General features: G+C 37.9%; 1 protein-coding gene across 2 annotated transcripts; it reads right to left on the bottom strand.

Moving 5' to 3' along the window:
• Positions 1-3,623: 3,623 nt before the first annotated feature.
• Positions 3,624-23,097, bottom strand: LOC143892675 (SURP and G-patch domain-containing protein 1-like protein). 2 transcript variants are annotated; one of them, XM_077397458.1, is made up of 9 exons: positions 22,850-23,097; positions 21,296-21,867; positions 18,939-19,065; positions 11,560-11,666; positions 9,357-9,569; positions 7,065-7,199; positions 6,675-6,854; positions 5,136-5,314; positions 3,624-3,952 (listed from the first exon to the last, which is right to left on the bottom strand). In XM_077397458.1, the coding sequence occupies exons 2-9, from the start codon at positions 21,708-21,710 to the stop codon at positions 3,926-3,928; spliced, it is 1,383 nt and encodes a 460-aa protein (XP_077253573.1). In that variant the 5' UTR covers positions 21,711-21,867; positions 22,850-23,097; the 3' UTR covers positions 3,624-3,925. The 2 variants fall into 2 exon arrangements, with proteins under 2 accessions (XP_077253573.1, XP_077253572.1); XM_077397457.1 differs by having other exon boundaries at positions 21,296-21,859.
• Positions 23,098-23,480: the final 383 nt, after the last annotated feature.

Genomic DNA, 23,480 nt, shown 5'->3' with positions numbered 1-23,480 from the left:
CCTCAACCCGACTCAATTTGCACCCCAAACGAGGGTAATACTCTCTCTCTCTCTCTCTCTCTCACATGTTTTGGCTGAATTTTTAGGGAAAAGAGAAAGAGAATAAAGAAAAAGTACGGGGGTTTTTTTTCACCTGCTGGGAGCAGCTGGATCCAACTCACGGATCACTATGGCTAGACGGTGTTGGGTCGAGAGCAAAGGACAAAAGACACAGAGAGAAGTGGGGCCCACCTAAATGGTGGACGGGAGTGGAAATATCATTTTCCAATCTCTACCATCACCTGAACGTAAAGCGCATTAAATAAATGGCCGTGCATAGGCATTTTGGTCATTTTACATCTAGAGCGTAGAGGTATTTTCACCGTAAAGAAACCTGAGAATTGAGACGCATTACCCAATGCAACGTGTGTTTGCCAGTACCAGCTGTTATTCTTATCTTTAGGAGCCCTTGATTGCCTTTCCCAACCCTAACCCAGCCCAAATCCAACCCTGACCCAACCCAACCCAATATCGGGTTGAAGCCATCCGGTTCGGGTAGAGCCCAACCCAAGTTGCACCCCTATAATTCTAGCCAAGAAAATGGGTGTAGGATTAGTCGCCTCTTGGGGGGTGTGGGGGCTAATCTTTTGCTAATAAAAGCAGCAAAGAGCAGTAGCAGGTGGAAGATCGAAGATGTGGGCCTAACAAATCTAACTCTCACTTTCTTACTATTCGAGGATCTTTTCTTTTGCACTTCGTGTCTGCTGAATCTCGTGAATCTTTTTTGTTTGGATTTTAATATCTCAAAGTCAGTGACCATCCTATCATGCTTTCTCATCCCCTTTCTCTGCATTGCTTCTTCTAAACTTTTTAAATGCTGTGAGCGCATGAAGTCCAGTATAGTGGGACCCACTTCCTAGCATGATCCAAGCCCTTCATTTGTTGACCCACAGCGTAAATAGCCCGTATGTCATAGATCATTTCCATACGATGATCTGGAGCCTCCGATCTATTGAGGTTTCTAGAATGTATAGTTCCTCTACCAATCAGAGAGCTAGGATCATCCTAAGAAGATGATACACAGGATACATCTTATTTACGTTGTGGCCCCCACGAATGGACCTACAACTTGCGTCTAATGTCCCATTCGACTAGATTTCGTTTCGTGTCTTCTCTTATGTTACAAATAGCATACTAGACGAACCCATATGCTCTGTTTGGTTGCTTATTTTGGGGGGATTGTGGGAGTTTCAAATGCTTGAGATCTTCCAAAGATCTCCCCAAAACATGTTTGGTTGTCAATTAGAAATTTGACCACTAGACAACTTCTGAACATCATTATTGCATTTTATCCTAGGTGGCGCCTACGTGGCGGAGATGTCCCCCCTCATAATTTTCTCCCTCTTTTCACCAAAATGGAGAAATTTGTGTGGAAAATTAGGAGAATCTCTCTTGTCTTATTTTTTTTCTCTCTTTCTCTCTCTTCCACCCTACATTTTGATAATGACACCCTACATTTTCCACTATTTTTTCTCATGCAACCAAAAACTACTCACAAATCTCCCTCCTAATCGTCTCCCAATCTTTCATGCTTGTCTTCTTCGCTGTGACTTCTTTTTCTCCTAACAAATCCATTTAAATTTGAATTGTTTAGATAGGCGGAGCCATCATGTCTATGGATAGCCCTATTGATTATAAAATCTTCTTAAAAAAAAAAAAAGAAGTCATAAAGCCTGAATCCTAAACCCTAAAGAGAGGATAATTAGAATGACACCATTTGCTGTAACATGTCTCCTTTTCAATACCATTTTCTATTATATATTAACCATCTTTCTTTCCACTGTCATGCTCTTCCTTTCCAAGAAAAATATTTTATTGGATAGTCTTTTTCACTCAAACCAATGCATCGGGTGGGCCCACAATTTCATGTTTTGATGGGATGGATCCCACGATCTCCTTCAAACACATCCATGGGATGGGGCCTGCCATTTTTAACCTAGTGTTTTGATAGAGCGGTGCTCACCATTTCACACGTCTTGATGTGTGGAATGGTGGGAGAACGGGGCAAGTCCTCACAATTTCCACCCAAAGCCCATGCATAAGGCGGGCCCACCAGTTTACACAGCATGGGCCAAGAATGCTATTAACATATAATCTAATCTATCTAATCTAATCTAATCTAATATAATATAGCAAGATGGGGGTTTCATTGTTCATGCTGACGTGGACAGTCCCCCATCCAGCCTCAATCCAACGTGGCACGCATAAGTTTTTTGACAGTTCCAAATAGCCCATAAAAAAAAAGACTCTTAATCAATACCCACCAATTTCCCCTCTCTCTCTCTCTCTCTCTCTCTCTCTCCTCTCACAGATTTGTTGGAAAACGCTATTAACTTTCCATAACTGATAAAAGACTCAATCTGTCAAAACCACTCTTCCTGCTGCCATTATAATAGATTCTAGGCATGGTTTTAAATTTTGACCGAAATCCGAAATTTCAGACCGAAACCGGAATTTACCGAAATTTCATTTTTCGCCATTTACCGAATTTCGGACCGAAATTTCGATTAAATGCCATTATTTATTTTTTTTAAAAGTGTTTCAAAATTTCAGTCTGAAATTTCAGTTTTCGGTGGGGTCCTAAACGGTTACCGAAACCGAAATTTTAAACCATGATTCTAGGTCAAGATTTTAGCTTTACGTGGAAGAAAAAGAGACGAAGAGCGGCCGGTGGAGGTTCCTTCCGTGATTCTGATATCTTTTGAAAGAAAATTTAATGAGAAGCAACTTATACTGTTAAATCTATATCGTGGTGCATTATTTTTACACAAGAAAAAAACATATTGCATCCTAAAACATCCATAATTCAGGTAACTAAAATAAAGTCTAAAAATACAAGCCATGGCCTCGACAGCTACTACATTTGAACAAATTATGTTTGTATAAAAAACAAACAGAAATTATGTTTGAATCAACTCCACCACCTCACTTGGCTACACAAACCACATTTCTATCTAATTAAGCTATTACTGTAATGGTCTTCTATGACTTTCTTATAAAAATGCAATAGAGGCTTAGAATCTCCAATGAGAGAAATTATGGATGGCCTAACCAAAGCAAGGAATAGCAGATAAATTGTTTGGATCATTGAACAAAGTGGACCCCACTTCTACTTTTACCCACTCATATTTTTCCACACATCCAGCGTATAAGAAACCCTTATTTTTTTAGGGTTTCAAAACACGCTATAAAAAATTGGGTCAGCAGAGAGAGAGAGAGAGAGAGAGAGGTTCAAATATTCACAAGGCCATCTATGCCAACCAATACGGCATGGAATGTGAGTCCGGCCAAGATTCAGGCCCCCAATTGAGAGCCCAAAACTGATTATTGGAGTTGAAATTATGTTTAATTTTGAGTCCAATAATCTGTTTGGGATGCCATTCGGTTGGGAGTTGGGACAATCCCTAACGAACAAGGCCTTTAATTTTTTAAATTTTTATAAATATATAATAAAATATAGAAATATATTATATTCAGTGTACCCAACGCACCCGTATTTTAAAATTATCCACGTAACGCACCCGTATTTTAAAATTATCCACGTACCCGCACCCGGTACCTGTATCCATGCTTCATAGCTGATATCTGATTAATCATGGACAGGTTTTACGGCAAATAAACCTCGGGTTACAAAGAAGTCCCCAACAATTTCATTCTGCAATGGCTAAAGAAATAACTTGACTACATATCCAACATTTGCAGTCATTTTTTCTGCAGAGGGTGAGCACAAGTGCAAAGAAATACATTAATCAACTCAAAACCAAAGTTTGATTGCAGCAAAACATACTCCATAGCAGTGTGTGTGTGATCTCTTAAAAGATAATCACTATATCAATCTTCCATTTAAAAAAGGTCTCATTTTCTAGTAGAGATGATGCCATGTTCCTCAATAATATGATTTTCTTGGATTGCCCTGCAAAAAAAAAAAAAAGCAAGCAGAGAGCAAAACAAATGAACAAACAATTCAATTCAACAATATCGGAGCGCATGACAAAAAAGGCATAAAAAAAGGGAAATGATAAATGCGCCCCTTTTCATTACTCAGGACTGAATCATTGCCATGTGAAGTACATCAGCCCCTCTGCAGTCATAGATACACTGCAGCTAGGTGCCCAAGTAATGAATAGGGGCGCATTTATCACTTCCCTAAAAAAATATTGGGAGCCTTCTGCAAGCACAATGTAAGCAACCAAACTCAGGCATATGTGATATACACCACAATATTGGGAGCCTTCTCCAAGCACAATGTAAGCAACCAAACCCTACCCGAGAAATATCTCGGGTCGGGTCGGGTCGGGTTTTTTTCCGGAAAACCCATGATTCCCAAACCCGGCCCCTACCCATGATAAATCTCGGGCCGGGTCAGGTCGGGTCGTGTTTTTTTACGTTGATGCAATTTTTAAGGAAAACTCTTGTTTGGCAAGGCAACTCAACTCATAGAAGTAGAAAAACTCAAGCATGGCAAACTCTTTAGTGCATTAACTAATAACTAGTCCAAAGATAATAAATTGATGCATTACCAAATGAAAATGATTATACTCATATGAGATTAACAACAAACTATTTAGTGCAATAACTATTTAGTTGAAACTTGAAACCCGAGAGCTGAAGGGGGGAAACGAACAGAAGATGGAAAGAGCCCCTCTGATTGCTTGCGTGCGTGAGTTTTACTTTTTAAGTTTTCACTTTTAAAGTAACAAAGTTTTAGATAAAAAAATACATACTATAACTTAAGTAACTCGGGTCGGGTCGGGTCGGGTCGGGTCGGGCCCCTTCAAACCCGGATTGACCCGAGATTCATGCGGGCTTTTGGATCGTAGACCCAGCTCGACCCGAAACCCAAGAAACATGAACCCAACCCAAGCTATTTTCAGGTCGGGTCAATGCGGGTCGGGTTTTGGTAAAACCCGACCCAAGTTGCAGCCCTAGTGAGGAGGAACGTTGAAGTATGAATGAAAAAAATGTTACCATCTGTAATAGCTTAAGCTTTAGGAATAATTGGTTGTTTTAACACTCATCACCATTAAATTAACAGGTGTAAGATTCCTAAAAAAGCAATGCATAGAGCAAGGGAGGGAGGAGAGAGATGTCCTTACAAGAGGGTTTGGTCTGTAACGGTAACCGAGCATCATCCGCTTCTTATATTGCTCGTAAATGTCATCATCCGGGGTGACCTCACCAGGTTGTGAGGCCCCAACACCCAAATTGTTCAACTTTACATTTCCTGCCATCACTGGATCTGCACGCCCACTTCTGGAACTGCCGAGTCCCTCACCTGACATAGACACATTCAGCTAAAGGTGTCTGCAACAGATTAACCCTAACAATCTTGGGTTTATACCCAATATCACTAAGACAACCCTAACTTTGCAAGTAAATGACATAAGCTTTACTGTAAAGAAGTGCTTAGCAGGATGGCAGAGAAAGGACGGACATGTGGTCTGGTCCACAAGAGGGCACGCAGGGAGCGGCTGTCTTGGCCCAGGCCCTAATCATTTTTCTTTAGGTACCCACCACAATGGAAAATTAACAACATAGAGAACTATGCAATTTAAAAGGAAAATTTTGTGGATGTGTGCATTTCCATATTTGCAATAGTTAGTGAGTGTGGGAAGCGAAAGCGGGAAGCAAAGGGTTTAAATAAGACAAAATGCGGGAAGAAAAAAGCTATAAAGAGGTAAAGAGAAAACGTGTTGGAAGGACCATTGAAAATCAACATGAAGCATGTAATAAACCTCATTTGAAAGCGAAAAAGAAAGGCAGAAAAAATAGTGTTAAAATAGGTTAGGGAGGAAGTGTCACTGTAGGTAAGGATTATAAATAGTAAAGAAGACTTCAGTATACTGAATAGAATTACAAATTTAAGTAATTTATATTTTCATATATTTAATTCATGTAGACTTGATGCTACGTCTTCTAGAAAAAAAAAGATCCACACAAGTTTCATTTCAACTTAAGATGAGTTTTTAAGTTTCAAATGCGCTCGCTTTAAATATACTCTTTCGGCCTAATCAAAAGGAAAAACACTTCTAGGAAAAATAATCACCTAAATAGGAAGTAAACTCTAAATTATGAAGAAACGTGTAAGAAGTGTGCACGCTTCCCTTAAACTACAGATTTTAAGGTACTTTTCATTCAAGAATACTTGATTAAGGGCCTCTGTGGATACCTCTAAAAATTATTTGCATATGAACTTATATGCAAATGGTTTTGAAGTTAAATATGATTAGTTGCAAATAGGGTCCCTCGCAAATAATGCTTATAATAGTTTTGGAAGTGAAGTTTATGGCATGAAAAGATGCCTTGATGTCCCAAAGGCTTTGAAGTTAAATATGATTAGTTTCAAATAGGGCCACATGCAAATAATGCTTATAAAAGTTTTGGAAGGGATATATAGTTAATGGAATGCAAAGAAGCCTTGACGCCCCATTTGCAAATCCTAAAATAATCTTTTTCTCAAATAAGAACCAATTTTGTGGCACCGAAGAGGCCCTAAATGTCTAAGGTCACAAGCACATATGGTTGCAGGTAAAAAGGACAGACGAGATAACACAAAAGAAAGTACAAAGGTAACTTAAGCATTAAGTTTACAAGGGTGCTGCCAACTGCCAAGGGAAAAACACCATGAAGTGTACCTTCTTTCCAACCCATTTTGGATAAAAGTTTGTGGCCAACATTGTCGGCTTGGATTTTTGCTTTTTCTGCAGCCTCTCTAGCAGCTTTCTGTGCAGCAACATCATTACAGGTAGACAAGAACTTCACCAGCTCCTCTTCTGGTATATAATCACCCATATGATGGCCCTTTTTTGGTGGACCTGAAAGGCTCACAAAAAATCAGAAAAAAAAAAAAAAAAAATTGCCTTGTGGATTTGTGATGATAAAATTGGCAGGCAGAGCAACTTGAGAAAATTGAAGTAACACAGGAAAGGGACTATTTCCTTAAAGCCAATTGAACATTTTTTTTGTCTGGTTTATCTGCCAGCCCTATCCTAATAAAATCAGGAAAAAAACAAGGAAATACTGACCTTGAAGAGAAGCAGGTGGCGGCATCTCATCTTTTGATTGTTTAGGTTGTCGCCTCCTTTCCTCCTGTGCGGCTTTCTTCACGTAGAATTCCATCATCGCTATAGGATCTGTAGGCGCAGGTCCATTTGATTCACCTGTAATGCAAAATTTTCAGATTCTAAATCTACTTTTAGCTAAGTTTACCACACATCACTGGAGCATAATTATGATATCTGAATATCAAAAGCACAAGTTTCACTCCATTTGATCCTACAATCCTTTTGGTGTTTCTGAGCACATGAAATTTCATGCATTAAATGATGATAGAGAAATGAGAGGGTCACTAATAAAGAGAGGGTGTTACTCTCTAATAACTCCTTCCTAGATTGCCTGAAGTGAAATAAAGTAGGCTTTGGGAACCCACAAAAACAACAGCAAGTAAAGAAATACACATATTTCAGACCAGCAAAAAACTAAAGAAATTTGACACCCAAAAAGAAGAATAGGAGCATTTATGGGCCACTGAGCGCATAAAAATCAATTTATTTATTTTTTTCAGAGGCAAAAAACAAAATAAATTTGACACCAAAGAAAATAGGAGCATTTATGGGCAACTGAACACATAAAAATCAATTCATAGGTTCATACAGATACAATAATTGAGTTAACACTCCATATCCTCCAACTCTCTTCAGAACGATTGGGTGAAGACCATAGTTGTAAATTCCATTTCGGTGGCCATTCCGTTTTGGCCACCGAAACGAAATTTCAGTGGGATTTCGGTCATTCCGGTCGAAACTTTTCGGTCACACAAAAAAATATTAAAAAATATGAGAAAAATCCCAAAAAATAAAAAAAAAATCAATAGAAAAGGATAAAAAACTAATAAAAAGTCCAAAATATGTGTCCCAAAAGGCATATTCATTAAAAAATACCCTTCCAACGGCCATAAAATGGTCATAAACAGTCATAAAATGAGGGTAAAAGGGTCAAAAGGCAATCCCAACAGCTATAATGGCATTGCCGTATTTTTTTCGAAAAATTTGTGCATTTTCAGTCAATTCTGGGCAAAACAGGGCATTCCGCCTGTTTCGTCCGGAATTCCGGCCGGAATGGAGCAGAATTCCTGCCGGAACGGAAAATATGCCCAAACCGTTCCGGATTCCGAGCCGGAACCGGAATTCCGGTCCATTCAAGCCGGAACGGAATGGAATTGATAACTATGCTGGAGACCGTAGCATGTTTGCCAAAAGCAGTCACACAACACTTAATGCAGAAATTTCAAGGAACACATTCTTCCAAAAAAAAATAGGGATTTTTGCAAAAGAAGTCTTCTGGTTTGCTTTATTTACAAAATGGGTCTTCTACTTTGACAATTTGCAAATAGAGTCATTATATTTGAGTCAATTTTGCAAATCAGGACATGCCATTTATTTATGACCAAAATACCCATGCTGAATTGTTTTTGGACCCATAAAAAAACCAAACATCCTTATTTGTAAAAAGATGAAAATTACCTAAGAAAAAGACCAAAATACCTGTGATGCTCAATAATATTTTTTAACAGGGTGAGCCCCACCAACTCAACTCAAACTCATGCATTGGGTGGGGCCTACCATTTTGCCTCATGCTTTTATGTGTAGGCACCCACACCCATGTATAAGGTAGGGCCTACGAAAATTTACACCACATGTTTTGATGGGGTGGGCCCATTTTTTTACAGCCAGACATAACTTTGGCCAAGAATGCTACTATATGTGCAGATGATATTCGCACACCCTTGATTAAACAGATGTCATTGGCCGTCATGGATATTTTGGTCTTTTTACAAGGTAACTATTGTCTTTTCACATATAAGGGTAATCTAGTCTTGTTGGGAGTAAAACACAATCCACCCTGGGCATTTTGGTCCCAAATGAGACTTGATTTACGAATTTGATTGAAATGTGACGACTCCATTTGCAAATTGTCAAACTAGAATACCCTTTTTGCAAATAAAGCAGAGTAGATGACTTCTTTTGCAAAAATCCCAAAAAAATAATAATAAAAAACATACGAAGTGAAAAGGGCTTAAAAACAAGGTTGCCAGAGCGGGAATCGAAGGCTCCCAGGGAAGAATCCTGCTTCCTTGCTTAAAAGACTATAATTTATGTTTCCACCTATTTGTTATACTGACAACTACATAAAAAATCAATATCCTAAATAGAAGTGCAGACTATAAAGCATGCCCTACTTTCATACTCATTACTGAGTCGCCATGGTGAAAAAGTATAAGATAACAAAGAAAGCAAAACGAGGCAATAAAAACATACCATGAGAGGGGGTTCTTCCCATTGGTGATGCTTGAAGTGAATTCATGGAAGACCTTGCATCTTCATTATCCTCATATAAAGCAGAGGCTGGAATTTGATAACTAGAAAGCTGCTGAAGAGAACTCGTCTGAGAACCACTTGATGGTTTAAGCTGCTGAAGAGAACTCGTCTGAGAACCACTTGATGGTCTGGAAGACGAAGTACTTACACTGGCTGAAAGAAAAATAAGAAATAAACCCAAGATGACCAATCATTCAAACAGATAAATCCCCAAAAAAAACGAACAAATAAATCCAAAAAGGACAATCACTCAAAAAAATGCTAAGTACCTAATTTCTGATAGACAATGATGAGGAGTTCAAAATAGTAAAGTGACACAACAATAAACTTCTTGAAGATTTTTTTTCATCGCATACACTTAACATATATAATGTATTGCAAGAGACAAAAAATTTTATGTGATGCCTTCTCATTGCAAACATGCACAACAATTTTTTTAAGCAATAATATATTTTATTATCACAAACATGCACAACAAACTTATTTGTGCAAACCGAAAAATCCCAACCAAACAACCCAGCCAGCATCCCCAACCCTACCTGATTAGTGTAGGCTCATGCAGGCAAAGTTTCGGTCGCACCTTTATGATCAGAAGAGAAGAGATCAACCTTCCCTCGGAATCTTTTATGGGGAAACGTCTGATAAATATCAGGTACAGTATTTTATGGTGCATCGAACCGCGGCCTTTTTTTTAACTTTAAGGCATATTCCAAGCCATGAATCTTTTGTGTTGAACAAGCTAGAAGGCTTTCTCCATTTTTTAGAACAGAAAACATATGGATTTCTCTGTATTTTTTGGGTCGTGTAGCATTGATTTGAAGGTACTCCTCTTTTGGTGATAATGATGTATCAAGGAAGAAGTTCAAGTAAGATTCTATGAATAGGACAAACGACTGTGCGGTCATCATGATGATGGTGAGATTTCTTATCTAATTTGTGCCTAGATTATTTTCGTGTGGATTGGGATTTTGTGCTTCCTTGCGTGGACCACAGATCTACTTTGTGTGAACTGCATTGGGCTGTTTTTCAGTTTTTTGTGGTAAAGCTAGTGTGCTTTCCTCGGATTGTGCTGACTTCGAGTGAAGTAGTGTGCCGCCCTAATTCATAATTTTGCTGCTCATGAAGAGTGGTTAATGTGCTGCCTTGATGCCCTAATTGTGATTAGCATGCTACATCTGTGTAGAGTGCTATCATGCTGTCCCATTTCTTAGTTGTACTACTTTCATGCAGATTGTGCTACCTTGTTGCGCCAGTCACTAGTCGAGGATTCAAGGTTGATATAGAATATAGATCAGTTTGCTATCACATTTCTAGATCTTCAGAAATAAAGTGAAAACAAAATCAGTTTTTCAAACAATATGGATATAAGAGGAATAGAACTCGATGGATATAACAGGAATATGACATGCTTCTATTAAGTTAAATTGGCCTAATTACCTTCTTGGTCTCAATCTATGAATAGTCCATGGTACAAATGGAAACTTTAAATATTCCTTTTCTTTAAATAAAGTCAGCGAGTTTGGTAATAACTGTGAAGAGTGGCCCAGAGAAAATTATCAAATTATGATTTGGTCTTGGAACAATATGCAACCTCAAGTTATTGCCAACATAATGTTCCTAGGAAATGGCCAACAAGGAGTTAAGTAAAATTATACGTGCATATCATGTGTGTATGTATTATTTGAAAACAAATTATGGTTTCAGTACTGGAAGAGAAACCTTGAATCCAAAAGGAGATAAAGAAAACCTAGATTTTTATTTCAATGAGAGAACTGAATTGCATGCATCATACGACCACTATTTAAAGACTATTCTCCTTCGTTATCCTACCAAAAGAAACTCTAGTTTCCCTCTCATCCTAAGATTTGTCCAAATAGATCCAAATCATATCCTACATCAAATACAGACCAAGATTGATTGAGCACGATTTCTGTGAACTCGAGTCCGGCGAGAACTCTACTATCTACAGCATAGCCTTGCCAATGTGATATTTTGGTTTATAGAAAAGTTAGTTCCTTTTCGGTTGTTCATTCTGACATTTGGGGTCTGTTTACTAATATCAGTTCCCGAAATAATACTACAAGGTATCCACATTCAAGGAACACAACTCAAATTTCAAGAAGCCAGAGAAAGGGCAACCAACCAGTATGTGATGCTTGAGAATCCATTGTCTGTGCAAGAACCTTTTCCTCTTCAATAAGACGATACACATAGTATTTGTAATCTGCACACTCAACATCAAATAGAAACCTGGAATGCATATGATGCAGAAAATCAATAAGCAGAGCAATAAAAACAATACGGAGAAAACCAAGAAATCTAGAAAAAAAGCATAAAGCAACTATACAACAAAAATCTAGATCCACAAATTATTTCTTTAAAAGAGAAAAAGATAAGCAATTAAGAATGCTGAGAGATACTCCTTGAGACTATCTTGGGGGGAAACATGGCCTACTGGTTTATGATCAAGAACCAATGGAACAAAAAAAAATTGATTATTATTAACCAAATAAACCTTAGACAAACACATATTAATTAAATAATTAATAAACAAATAGTGCAAAAGTAGGCTTCGTTATTTTCCTGAAGGAATGTTTTCACAGGTCACCTTGGAGAAGCACATTTTCCCCTAATGGTATACATGTTGAAATTTTCTTCTGAGGTAAGCTAAACCAGAGTTGGGCTTACCAGAAGGGGAAAAAACTGCAACAAAGATGGGTGAAGGTTTCTTAAGTACAGGATCAGGTTTAGGAAGGAGAGGTCCGTGTAAACAGAACCATCACCTCCCTTTTATTTCAAGGAAACATCAATAATACCCACTTGCCTATCCAAAACAGTGAAAATTGAAACAAAATCAACATCTGAAGAAAGTTCAAAAGATGAGGATCCTTCTGTTCAGATTGCCAGAAACGTTGGTAGTATCTTTCTATCTGGAGACTCGAGACCATAAAAAATTGGCATCTCTTAGTTCAGAGAAATGAAAAGGTAAAAAACCATATTATTACACCTGTGAAAAATTTAGGGAAACGATATCCGCCTCCCCCCTTCTTTAATGACATTGGAGAAGTACAACAAACCTTAAGTCAGACCCATCCAACCACGCCAATCCACACGGTTGGAATACACTATTATTACAATGATATTCAATTGAACTCACATGTCAATTTCATTCTCACTTTTTTTCTAAGGTTGCCAACAAAAACTTCTATTAGAAGAATGAGAAACAAGTGTCAAACAAAATCCATGAAAAAGAAAAGAAAATAGAACTCGAAAGCACGTAGCCAAAAAATAAATAAGAAGGAAAAACACCAAAACGAAATTTGCAACCATTCAAAAAAAAAAACCAAAACATGGGCATGGAGTTTTAGACTGGGACAAACGAAAGACCCAATCTATAGAAAGAACTGCAGCCTCTATAAGAGTTTTCAACTAAACGCCGTCATTGGAATCAGCCAAGCTCCAAAAAACCGCCCAACTTTTATCAACGCATTAATTAAAATTGGAGATTACTCATACACTACTAGGGTTGGCAAAGGATTCGTAGAACGGGTGCAAGTGCAACCAACAAAAGGAAAGAAGATATGGCACCAACACCTCCACTAAGCTCTTGATGCCACTCATACTCGAGAATGCATGATTCAACTCCACATTGCGTCTAATCAAGCAAGCGTCACCAAAATAGCCAAACGAGCTTACGTCAAAGGTGAAGAAAGCCAATAGCAGAATAACTTCCATCTCCAAACTGGCTTTTCTTTATCCCACTTTCCCACCTCCTTTGAATGTTTGTAAAAAAAATCATCACTTTTTACCAAGAAGAACTCTTTATTACTAAGTGACCAAAATATCATACGATTTCTGATCCATTTATTACTAATTACAAGAATCCTTCCTGCTATAAAATCAGTACTCCTTCCAATTACTTGCAAGGACAGCTACCAAACACAGTTTTCAAACAATCATTCCCAAAAGATCCTGTCAATCAAACCACTCATACATCCCAAATGGTCAGCATCAACCTAGTGGTCAAAAAACTTATTTGTTTTATTTTACCCATACATGAGAAGAAATGGATATAAAGTAGGGTTCCTCTCATGTCGGGCTTTCATATATAATTCATGTTGGGTTTTTTTTGCGAGGTGGGGTGGAGGGAATATTGAACTACATCATGCATATCTTGACGACAGTCAAATGATATATTATGTTTATAAATCACTAAATAATACATGCGGATAGATTAGCTCGTTCCGGAGTTGGTAGGGTGGTTTTGGATATTTTTAATTTCCTTCCCCCTCGTGGTTCTAGGTTTCGTTTTGTACTTTTCTTTGTATTTTTTAACTTTTTATCTTTGTATTGACCGTCCCAGTCGAAGGGCTTTCCCTTTCCTCCCTTAGTAAAATTGTCTGTCTTTTAAAAAAAAGCAACATACAAATACAATTACGTAACATGTACATGCACTAAACTGCTGAATAGTATATGATAGAAGGCCGACACTGCGAGACCACCACTCACCAATAAGTCTGCTAAGCCTAAGAAAAGTAGTAAATTGCTGGGGCCTTCAAGACGAACCAGGGTCACATGGAGAATAACCCACATTTCAGATGAAGTGTAAGATTTGTCTAGAGCTTTAGTTGTCTTTTGATGTAATCCAGGAACTTGCACGAGATTTCGAATATGCGTATTACCAAAAGTTACAAAAACGGCGAGTGCGGAAGTCACGCGTTTCCGTTTCCGTGAATAAACATGTAATATGGTAAGTATCCCATCCTCCAAAAGAACCGTATAATCTTTGGGAGAAAGTTACACATCATGGAGGAATGGTGGTGTTACCAAGATTAGGACAAGCTCTTTGGAAACATAAGCTTTAAATGCTAGTTATCATTGTGCATGTGAAGGACATGCCTTTATTTCACATTGGGCTTGCTGTTTACATGGCAACTAAATAAAGTAAACGAGTTTGGCTTTAAGTCTTTATAGGTTAGTTTCTATAATAGCTTGTCTTCTCTCTGTGTGAGAGATTCTTTCATATTTTTATGTTTGGCTATTGCTATTTTGCTTTTGATTATTTTTAGGATGTGTAAGAAGGGGTTTGGAAAGAGACTATTGAGTTCGGAACGGTTGAATAAAAGTGGGTCTCACGGTTTGTAATAGGGGGACGTGAGATTTTCTTTGTTATACATTTCTTGCCTTCTGTGATTTTTCTTCTTGAATTGTGGTTGTGGTTCTTGGGCTGCGTCAGGTTGGTATCAGAGCTATCTCGCTCCTGCAGTTGGCAGTGGATTGATGATGCCACCAAAGAGAAGAGGCAGTCGTACAATTCCGATGGCGGAGGTTGAGACACGAGACGAACTAGCAACGCTTCGAAGACAAGTCGAAGGCTTGACAGCCCGGATTCTTCACTTGGAAACTTCTGGCCAAGATGAAGAAACCGAAGAGGAAGATGAAACCCGCCTGAACCCTTTCCATGACAAGGTGCGAATGGAGGCTCCAGTGAACCCGCGTGAAAGAGACAACCGCAGTTGGGAATCCGGATTGAAAATAGAGATGCCGGAGTTCCATGGTGAATTGTCCGCGGAAGAGTTCTTGGATTGGTTATGCACGGTGGAAAGAATATTCGAGTTGAAAGGGGTTACAAACCACAAGCAAGTCCAACTTGTGACTTTGAAGCTGAGGGGACGAGCCTCGGCATGGTGGACACAACTGGAACTAACACGATCTCATCGTGGAAAGTCCAAAATTAATACATGGGAGAGGATGAAGAAGAAAATGCGGGAGGCTTTCCTTCCTTTTAACTACCTCCAAGATTTTTACCAATGGCTACAAGATTTGAGGCAGAGCAATAGATCAGTGGACGTATACACTAATGAATTCTATGAGCTCGTCGCTCGTAACGAATGGGCAGAAAGTGAAGAGCAAATGGTGGCGAAATATATTGGCGGAATGAAACCCCAAATGCGAGATGTTCTGAATCTACATAACTTTTGGTTGGTATCTGAAGTACACCAGAAGGCGTTGGTTCTCGAGCGGCAACAAGAACGAGACATTGCGAAGACCACTCCCAACACATGTCCCAGTACTACTGCAATCCGGTGTTTTAAGTGTGGATAATCTGGCTATAAGGCAACAGATTGTCGAAAGGAAAATCGAGAGGGGAAGCAGTTGCTTATCGATGCAGACAAAGAAGGTAAGGACGAACCCATTTATGATGAGTACGAAGATGAGGAGGAAGTGGTGGAACTACAAGGCGACGTTGGAGAAGCCTTATTTATTCGAAGGGCGATGATTTAGCCCCGAGACAATTCCGATGACTGCCTCAAAAACAATATTTTCCATACTACGTGTACGGTGGCTGGAAATTCACCATGGAACTCCGGTGAATTCACATATCTCATTTGGGAAACACCTATGAAGACTGAACAGATATGTGAATGGAAAATTTGTGCATTGATTTCTTTATCAGTTTATCGACCTATTTTTATTAGATCTTATATTGAAGCCTACGACGGTTACTCATGGCTTGAAGCTCATTGAAGATTGGCTGATGCAGCCCAAATTATAGGGCTGATTTGTTTCTATTTCCCTACATGCCGATTAGATATAATTATTTTCATTTTCTTTCATGCCAATTAGGATAGATTTAATTCTATTTCCATGCATGACCAAATAAGGAATTTGTCAATTCCATGCATAGCTAAATAAAGTCATTTAGGATTGAGTTTACTTTTTTATATTTAGGTTGCCATTAATATGAAGATGGCTATTTTAGATGTTTCTTTTTACTTGTATGAGATTCCATTTTTAGAATTCCTCCTAATCCATAGAAGGAGGATGAGACATGTAATGGGACTTTGATTATTGAATGAAATTTGCCTTTAGGCTTTTGAGAACTTTTAGTTCTTGGATTAGCACCTGCAGGAGTATTTTCTAGTTTCGCTCTGAGAAACTCGACTTCGATGGGAACAAAGTAAATTACATCCCCTTCGACGGTGATCGAAGTATTCTATTCCCTACGATGGTGTTCGAAGGGCTCTTTTTCATTTATTTTATCAATCTTGCATCCGCTGCTGCATCACGAAGAGCGTCCAGATTTTTGGACTGCATCAGTTGATCTGGACGCTCTTCGTGGTGCAGCAGCGGATGCAAGATTGATAAAACAAATGGAAAAATGGCCCTTCGAACACTGTCGTAGGGAATAGAATACTTCAATCACCGTCGACGGGGATGTGATTTACTTCGATCCAGTCGAAGTCTAGTTTATCAGAGAGAAACTAGAAAATACTCTTGCAAGTGGTAATCCAAGCAACCAAAAGTTCTCAAAAGAACTCAAAAGCCTAAAGGCGAATTTCATTCAATAACCAAAGTCCCATTACATGTCTCACCCACCTCCTTCTAAGATTATGAGGAATTCTAAAAATAGAATCTCATACAAGTTAAAAGAAACATCTAAAATAGCCATCTTCATATTAATGGCAACCTAAATATATAAAAGTAAACTCAATCCTAAATGACCTTATTTAGCTATGCAAGGAATGGACAAATTCCTTATTTGGTCATGCATGGAAATAGAATTAAATCTATCCTAATTGGCATGAAAGAAAATGGAAACAATTATATCTAATTGGCATGTAGGAAAATTGAAACAAATCAGCCCTATGATTTGGGCTGCATCAGCCTCCCCAGGTTAGAGAAAATCCGTCCTCAGATTTGAATCTTTCAAACAACACATGCTTTCGGTGGTCTTCGCCTCCATCATTCTTCCATGGTTTAAAAATACTCGTCCTCTAGTTTTGAAGTAACGAAGAAAGATCATTAACTGAAATTTACCTAACCACATTATATAATTCCCAAGATAAAAATATATTCTTTCTTGATCTTCAATGAGCTTGAAGGCATGAGTAACCGTCGTAGGCTTCAATATAAGATCTAATAAAAATGGGTCAAGATAAACTGATAAAGAAATCAATGCACAATTTTTCCATTCACATATCTCTTCAATCTCTTCATAGGTTCACCAAATGAGATATCCAATCTAATTTTTTTGTTGCTTCGTTTTGGATACTATAAGAGTCATCGATTACCTCTTCCAGTGAATTGTTGGTCACTTTGTCACCATCAAACGTCAATAAATCACCATTAGAACTTTTAGGAAAGATTAAATATCCATCCTCTGAATATTCATCATAAATTAGTGGGGATTCTCCATTTATGATTTCTTGCTCTAAGTAATAATAAAACGACTTTAACTCCGGTGTTACCTCTCAATCTTGGCATTCGGCAACTCTTCTCTGAAGTGATCAAAGATAATCTGTAGCCATCACGAATCCACACAAACTTTTCTACCAAACTTTTTCTTCAACCCAAGGAAGGAGCCAGCTCTGATACCAATGATCACTTTCCTCAGGGTGATTATGACAAACACTACCCTGAGATGATAGGACCATACGAGATCATGGAATGGATCAATGACAATGCTTCTCGCCTCAAGTTACCTAGTCATCGCATCTCAGATGTTTTCAATGTCAAGCATTTAGTATTGTATCATGAAAATTCATCAGAAGATGATGTGGCGAATTCGGGAATGAATTCTTCTCAACGGGGAGTGACTGATGCAATCCAGGAACTTGAGCGGGATTTCGAATATGCGTATTACCAAAAGTTACAAAAACGGCGAGTGCGGAAGTCACGCGTTTCCGTGAATAAACATGTAATATGGCAAGTTTCCCATCCTCCAAAATAACCATATAATCTTTGGGAGAAGTTACACATCATGGAGGAATGGTGGTGTTACCATGATTAGGGTGGTGTTACCAAGATTAGGACAAGCTCTCTGGAAACATAAGCTTTAAATGTTAGTTATCACTGTGCATGTGAAGGACATGCCTTTATTTCACATTGGGCTTGCTGTTTACATGGCAACTAAATAAAGCAAACGAATTTGGCTATAAGTCTTTATAGGTTAGTTTCTATAATAGCTTGTCTTCTCTCTGTGTGAGAGATTCTTTCATATTTTTATGTTTGGCTATTGCTATTTTGCTTTTGATTATTTTTAGGAAGTGTAAGAAGGGGTTTGGAAAGAGACTATTGAGTTTGGAACGGTTGAATAAAAGTGGGTCTCACGGTTTGTAATAGGGGGACGTGAGATTTTCTTTGTTATACATTTCTTGTCTTTTGAGATTTTTCTTCTTGAATTGTGGTTGTGGTTCTTGGGCTGCGCCATCTTTTGTCCATGTTATTCCAAAGCAATTGATTTTGCAGAACCTTTAACTAGGGCTGAAGTATTTAGTTTGTTTTATGTATCACACAATTTTTGCCCCTTCTGTAAATTTGTTTTTCTTTCTTCACTTAACTATTATCATTCAAAAGAAGAAGAAAAGAGGAACTGCTAATATATCTTAAAGTGCGTACAAGGGAACATAATTTTATATTGCAAGGAATATAAAAACCAGATTACAGTTAAACTACATGTATAAGTAAATTACTTTATGAAAATTAGCAGCAAAATAGAAATCACTTCCATAAACATACTTAAAAGGAGTGTCTCCAGGATTCTTTTGACGTGTTACATCCTCAAAATGCCTTCCATTCTTAGCCACAAAACTAGCTAATTTGTCTGCAACTTTCTTCACTGCAGGGTCGTTTGGTGGATAAGGTGCTGCATGTCACTTAAAGAACGGATTAATACCTAGAGCATGAACAAGGGAATGCAAATTACTGGTGTAGCAGGGTGTGCCACATTTTTGAATTCTTTCAATCATCATCTCTTTCCACCAAGGTTGATAGAGACAAGACATAAGCTGCATTCATGAGACAAGAAACCTTCAAGAATGGGCTGTTACATCATTCCCGAAATTTAGAATAGAGCACACTTATATCTCTACACCAATCCCTAAGTGCTAGCAAACTAACGGGGGTGGAGAACGAAGGTTTCCAGAACGGAAACATATTCTTGCAGCACCACAATAAAAAATATATTTTAGAAATGTAAAGTGGCCCAAATCCATAATACTCTAGACCTATGCTCTCTTCTATTTTAAATATGAAATATATTCATAGTGGATCCTGGAAATCGGATATTGGGGTACAAGAAGATATTCAGCATTACAAAAGTGATGTCATCACTATATTATATGTTGAAAAGATAAAAAAGGAAAGTATGCTTGTGTGAGAATGTCTGTATGTAAATCAGATATCGGGGCACAATAAAACCAAAATAAAACCAAAAAATTGCATGAGAATTAATTTCATGCCGCTTGCTAGCAGAAAGAAACATAGGGATTTTGTTGCCCACTAAATTAGATGGGAAAAAAGGATAAATTTCGGACATGGCATGCATTGGAAATATGCAATATCGTGGAATGAAATAAAGTTAGTAGCCCTAGAGATGATAAATAATAGAACAAAATATTTGGAACAGTGCCTCAAATGGTCAAATATTTTTAAAGAGAGATTGAAATGAAATCCTTGCACCAAAAACTGCAACAGAATTGCAATGAAGCAAAAAGATGTTCAGCATCACAATAATGAACTCATCATTATATAATTATGTACGGAAAAGAGAAAAATGGGAAAAATGCTTGTATATGAATATTTGTGTGTAGATCATTAAGAGTCTGTAGCCATAAGTCATAACGCTTTTTTAATGGTGTCTGTAGCCATAACTATCAGCAATCAATAGTGTAGATCATTAAGAGTCTGTAGCCATAACTATCAGCAATCAATAGTGGGAGATAGTATATTTGAATATCATGCAGTATGCTTATGGTCTATCATTTTTATCATTCACAGACTTAGATTTATGGAGAAAAGGAACAAAAACAACAGATAACTGCCATTAGAAAAAACAGATAACCAACATACAATGAAAAAGACAAAAGAAAAATAAAATAATGCACTCAAAGAATCTGAGCTCCCAGGTGCTTGCACGTAATAAATGTCCCAAAAAAACTATTGTTTGAGATTAACGCGTATTAAGGTTGAACCTACAATATACTTTTCAATAGAGGAAGGACATCACATCATCAATACAACAGCGGCTTGGAGATAAGCTTCTCAAATGTTTAAGTTAGCATGTACTCTGTATATAATAGCTTAGATGGGCAGGGGAAGGTAAATTTAATAGACACACACACACACACACACACACACACACACACACACACACACACACACACACAGATATATATATATATATATATATATATATATATATATATATATATATACACACACGATAACAGACTGACCCAACCACAATACTGCATACAAAGATGTATTTCACATCAACAGTGAAGCAATAAAAAGAGCAATGTTCAATAAATTGGGATTTGATCGGAGTTTGTCAACAGCAGTTTATGCAGAAAATCCTTAACCAGAAGGTAATACATCATTTTAGTAGCTGCTTCATTTCACAATCAATCCTCATCTTTACAGTTTTGAAATTCGTAGGATATTTCAATGTCACAACAGCAATTTTTTAATAGCTATAAAAATAACATTATGAAGAGTAGAAAAGGTTAAATTTATAATATAAAATAGGGAAGTGATAAATCCGCCCCCCCTTTTTTTACTTGGGGCAGCCACCTCTGGTGTATCTATGACTGCAGACGGCTGATTTACTTCATGTGGGAAGGATTCAACGGGCTAGAATGCCACATACACTGTAGTTGGCTGTCCCGTGTAAAGAAAAGGCGTGAATTTATCACTTCCCTATAAAATATTGCAGTATTTCTAGTTCAACAGAATAAGCAAATCAACAAAAGTTCCAAAACAATACAAATACTTAAACCATGGAAATTAGAAATAAGAAACAAAACAAAAGTTCCAAAAAGACGTCCCAAATCCAGTCAAACCAATAAAAGAATGTATAAACAAGCAGTAATTACCAACATCCCCTTGTTCTGATGATGGCTCAGATGTTTCTGGTAGACCCAATTTCTGCCGTTTTGCGGGTCCGTCAGTGGGCCCATTTCCTGTACCCCCTTCATCTTCATCTTCATCTTCATCTGCACCTAAAATAACAGGGGCTACTGCAAGCTTTGACTTTTGTTTTAAGCTGAACGCAAGTTTGCCATTTGAGAGCGATAGACCAGTCTTCCGAGAGTCATTTGTTTTAGAATCCAATGATATCTTACTAATGGTAGCATTAGGCCTTATAGTTCCAGGTGAATTGAATGGAATGCCAGAACTAGACTCCTCAGCATTCGCTTTCTTTTCATGCTTTTCTTGTTGGAGCTGTTTAAACTTTTCCATGAATGAGCCATCGTTAACAAAAAGACTAGCACCAACACCTTTGTCCATAGATGAAGTATCAATTTACAGCCGATAGAGTATGTGTATTGCTTAGATCACTTTACTGAAATCCACTGTCTTAACAAGCTAGGTTTCCAAATACTAACGCCTTGAAATGGGCGCTGCTCATAAGCTGATCTTGGAGATTGTGAATTTGGCTGCATTCCTTAAAATTCAAATCAGAAATATAAAAACGTACAAGCATTGTGATAGTGAAAATTCGTGATAAAAAGTATATTAATAAATATGAATTGGCTGCCCCAAAACCCCAACTGAGCTACGGGCACTAATAAATAATTGTCCAGACTTATCTTAAACACCAAGATTGCCATTTTGAAATCAAAGTTTTAGCTTTATCTATTTTAAACAAAAGACTAAAACTCCCTACCATATACTATCTGAAGAAACAATTAATCAAGGGATATTTGCAAAAACACATCTTATCTTCTATTATTTAAAGAACTGTCAAAGGTCATTAACCGTTCTCGAAAAGCTCTGACAAGCCAATTAAAATAGAAAAGAAATGCTGCATTTCTGCAATTATAAAAACGTGGCTGTGCTGATAACATTACCCTTAATCAGATCATAGACAAAAACTTCCAGATCCAAATAAAACAAATCTTAGCTTAGGAATTGAGAAAAGAAAAGGAACATGGAAACCCTAGAAATAGATCCCCATATTTTCTAATTTAGAAATATCAAGAACAAAATAATCATTAGCATATAAATCTGCAAATATTCCATCCCTAAATTTGAGAAAAATCAAGGGCGACCGATCTCATCTGTCTCTAAAAAAAAATTGAAACCCTTGATAATTCCTGCAACCCTATTGATCATAAAACCGCGTCTATCCAGAAAGTAAAGATAACCAAACGGAAACCCTAAATCGGAAGAAAACATGGAACCAGAGAGAATGTCCATAGACAACTTTCCTAAACAACTAACGAAACCCTAAATCGCTGAATCGCAAGAAAACATGAAACCAAAGAGAATTTCCATAGAAAAATTTCCCAAACAACTAACGAAACCCTAAATCTCTAAATCGCAAGAAAACATGAAATAAAATTGGAAAAACCGAAACCCTAAATCGCCACATCGCAAGAAAACATGAAACCAAAAGAAAATTTCCACAGACAATTTTCCCATACCTCTTTGTCTGGCACAAACAAATAACGAGGTCTTATTTTCCCGCTCGTCGAGAATTTTGGGCGAGATCTGAGAAAGAAGGCGGGCTATATGAGCAGAGAAATTGCAGAGTTTTGCCCTAATTTCAGAGGTAGGGCATGGGAAAGGAAAGAAGCAAGAAAACCCTACGTCTAGCTCTAGCTACAGGTGTGCGGATATGCAAAGATCTTGTTTGCATTGGAAACCTTCCCAGAATAAAAAATAGAGGATGATGGGTTATTTTACCACCGACCTGAGGAACGGCCGGGCCGGGCCGGGTTCACCCAACCTGTGCGGGTCTGGGTGGTCCTGGCCGGGTCACAAATGTCCCGGAATCTTAGGGGTCACTATTTTGTGAACCCATACCCCATCCATATGGGCCGGGTGGATGCGCCGGTCACCAATTCTATTTTATTTTTTTGTCTTTTTTCCCACACTATAGGATGATCCAAACCGTCTATGTGATGGGTTGCTCCCAAAAAATCATCTCCATAGGATGATCCTAGCCCTCTACAGAGGGATTGCATATTATTATTTATGGAAATGATTTATGAGGCACAACCTATTTAAGTTGTGTTCCATCACTTGGATGGTTTAATCATCCTATGATGTGGT

Source organism: Tasmannia lanceolata, unplaced genomic scaffold, assembly GCF_043159265.1.
Source record: "Tasmannia lanceolata isolate RefF3 unplaced genomic scaffold, GAP_Taslan_0.1 ptg000015l, whole genome shotgun sequence".
Taxonomy (NCBI): domain Eukaryota; kingdom Viridiplantae; phylum Streptophyta; class Magnoliopsida; order Canellales; family Winteraceae; genus Tasmannia; species Tasmannia lanceolata.
The sequence above is the reverse complement of the archived record's forward strand: the minus strand, read 5'-3'. Positions and strand labels throughout refer to the sequence as shown.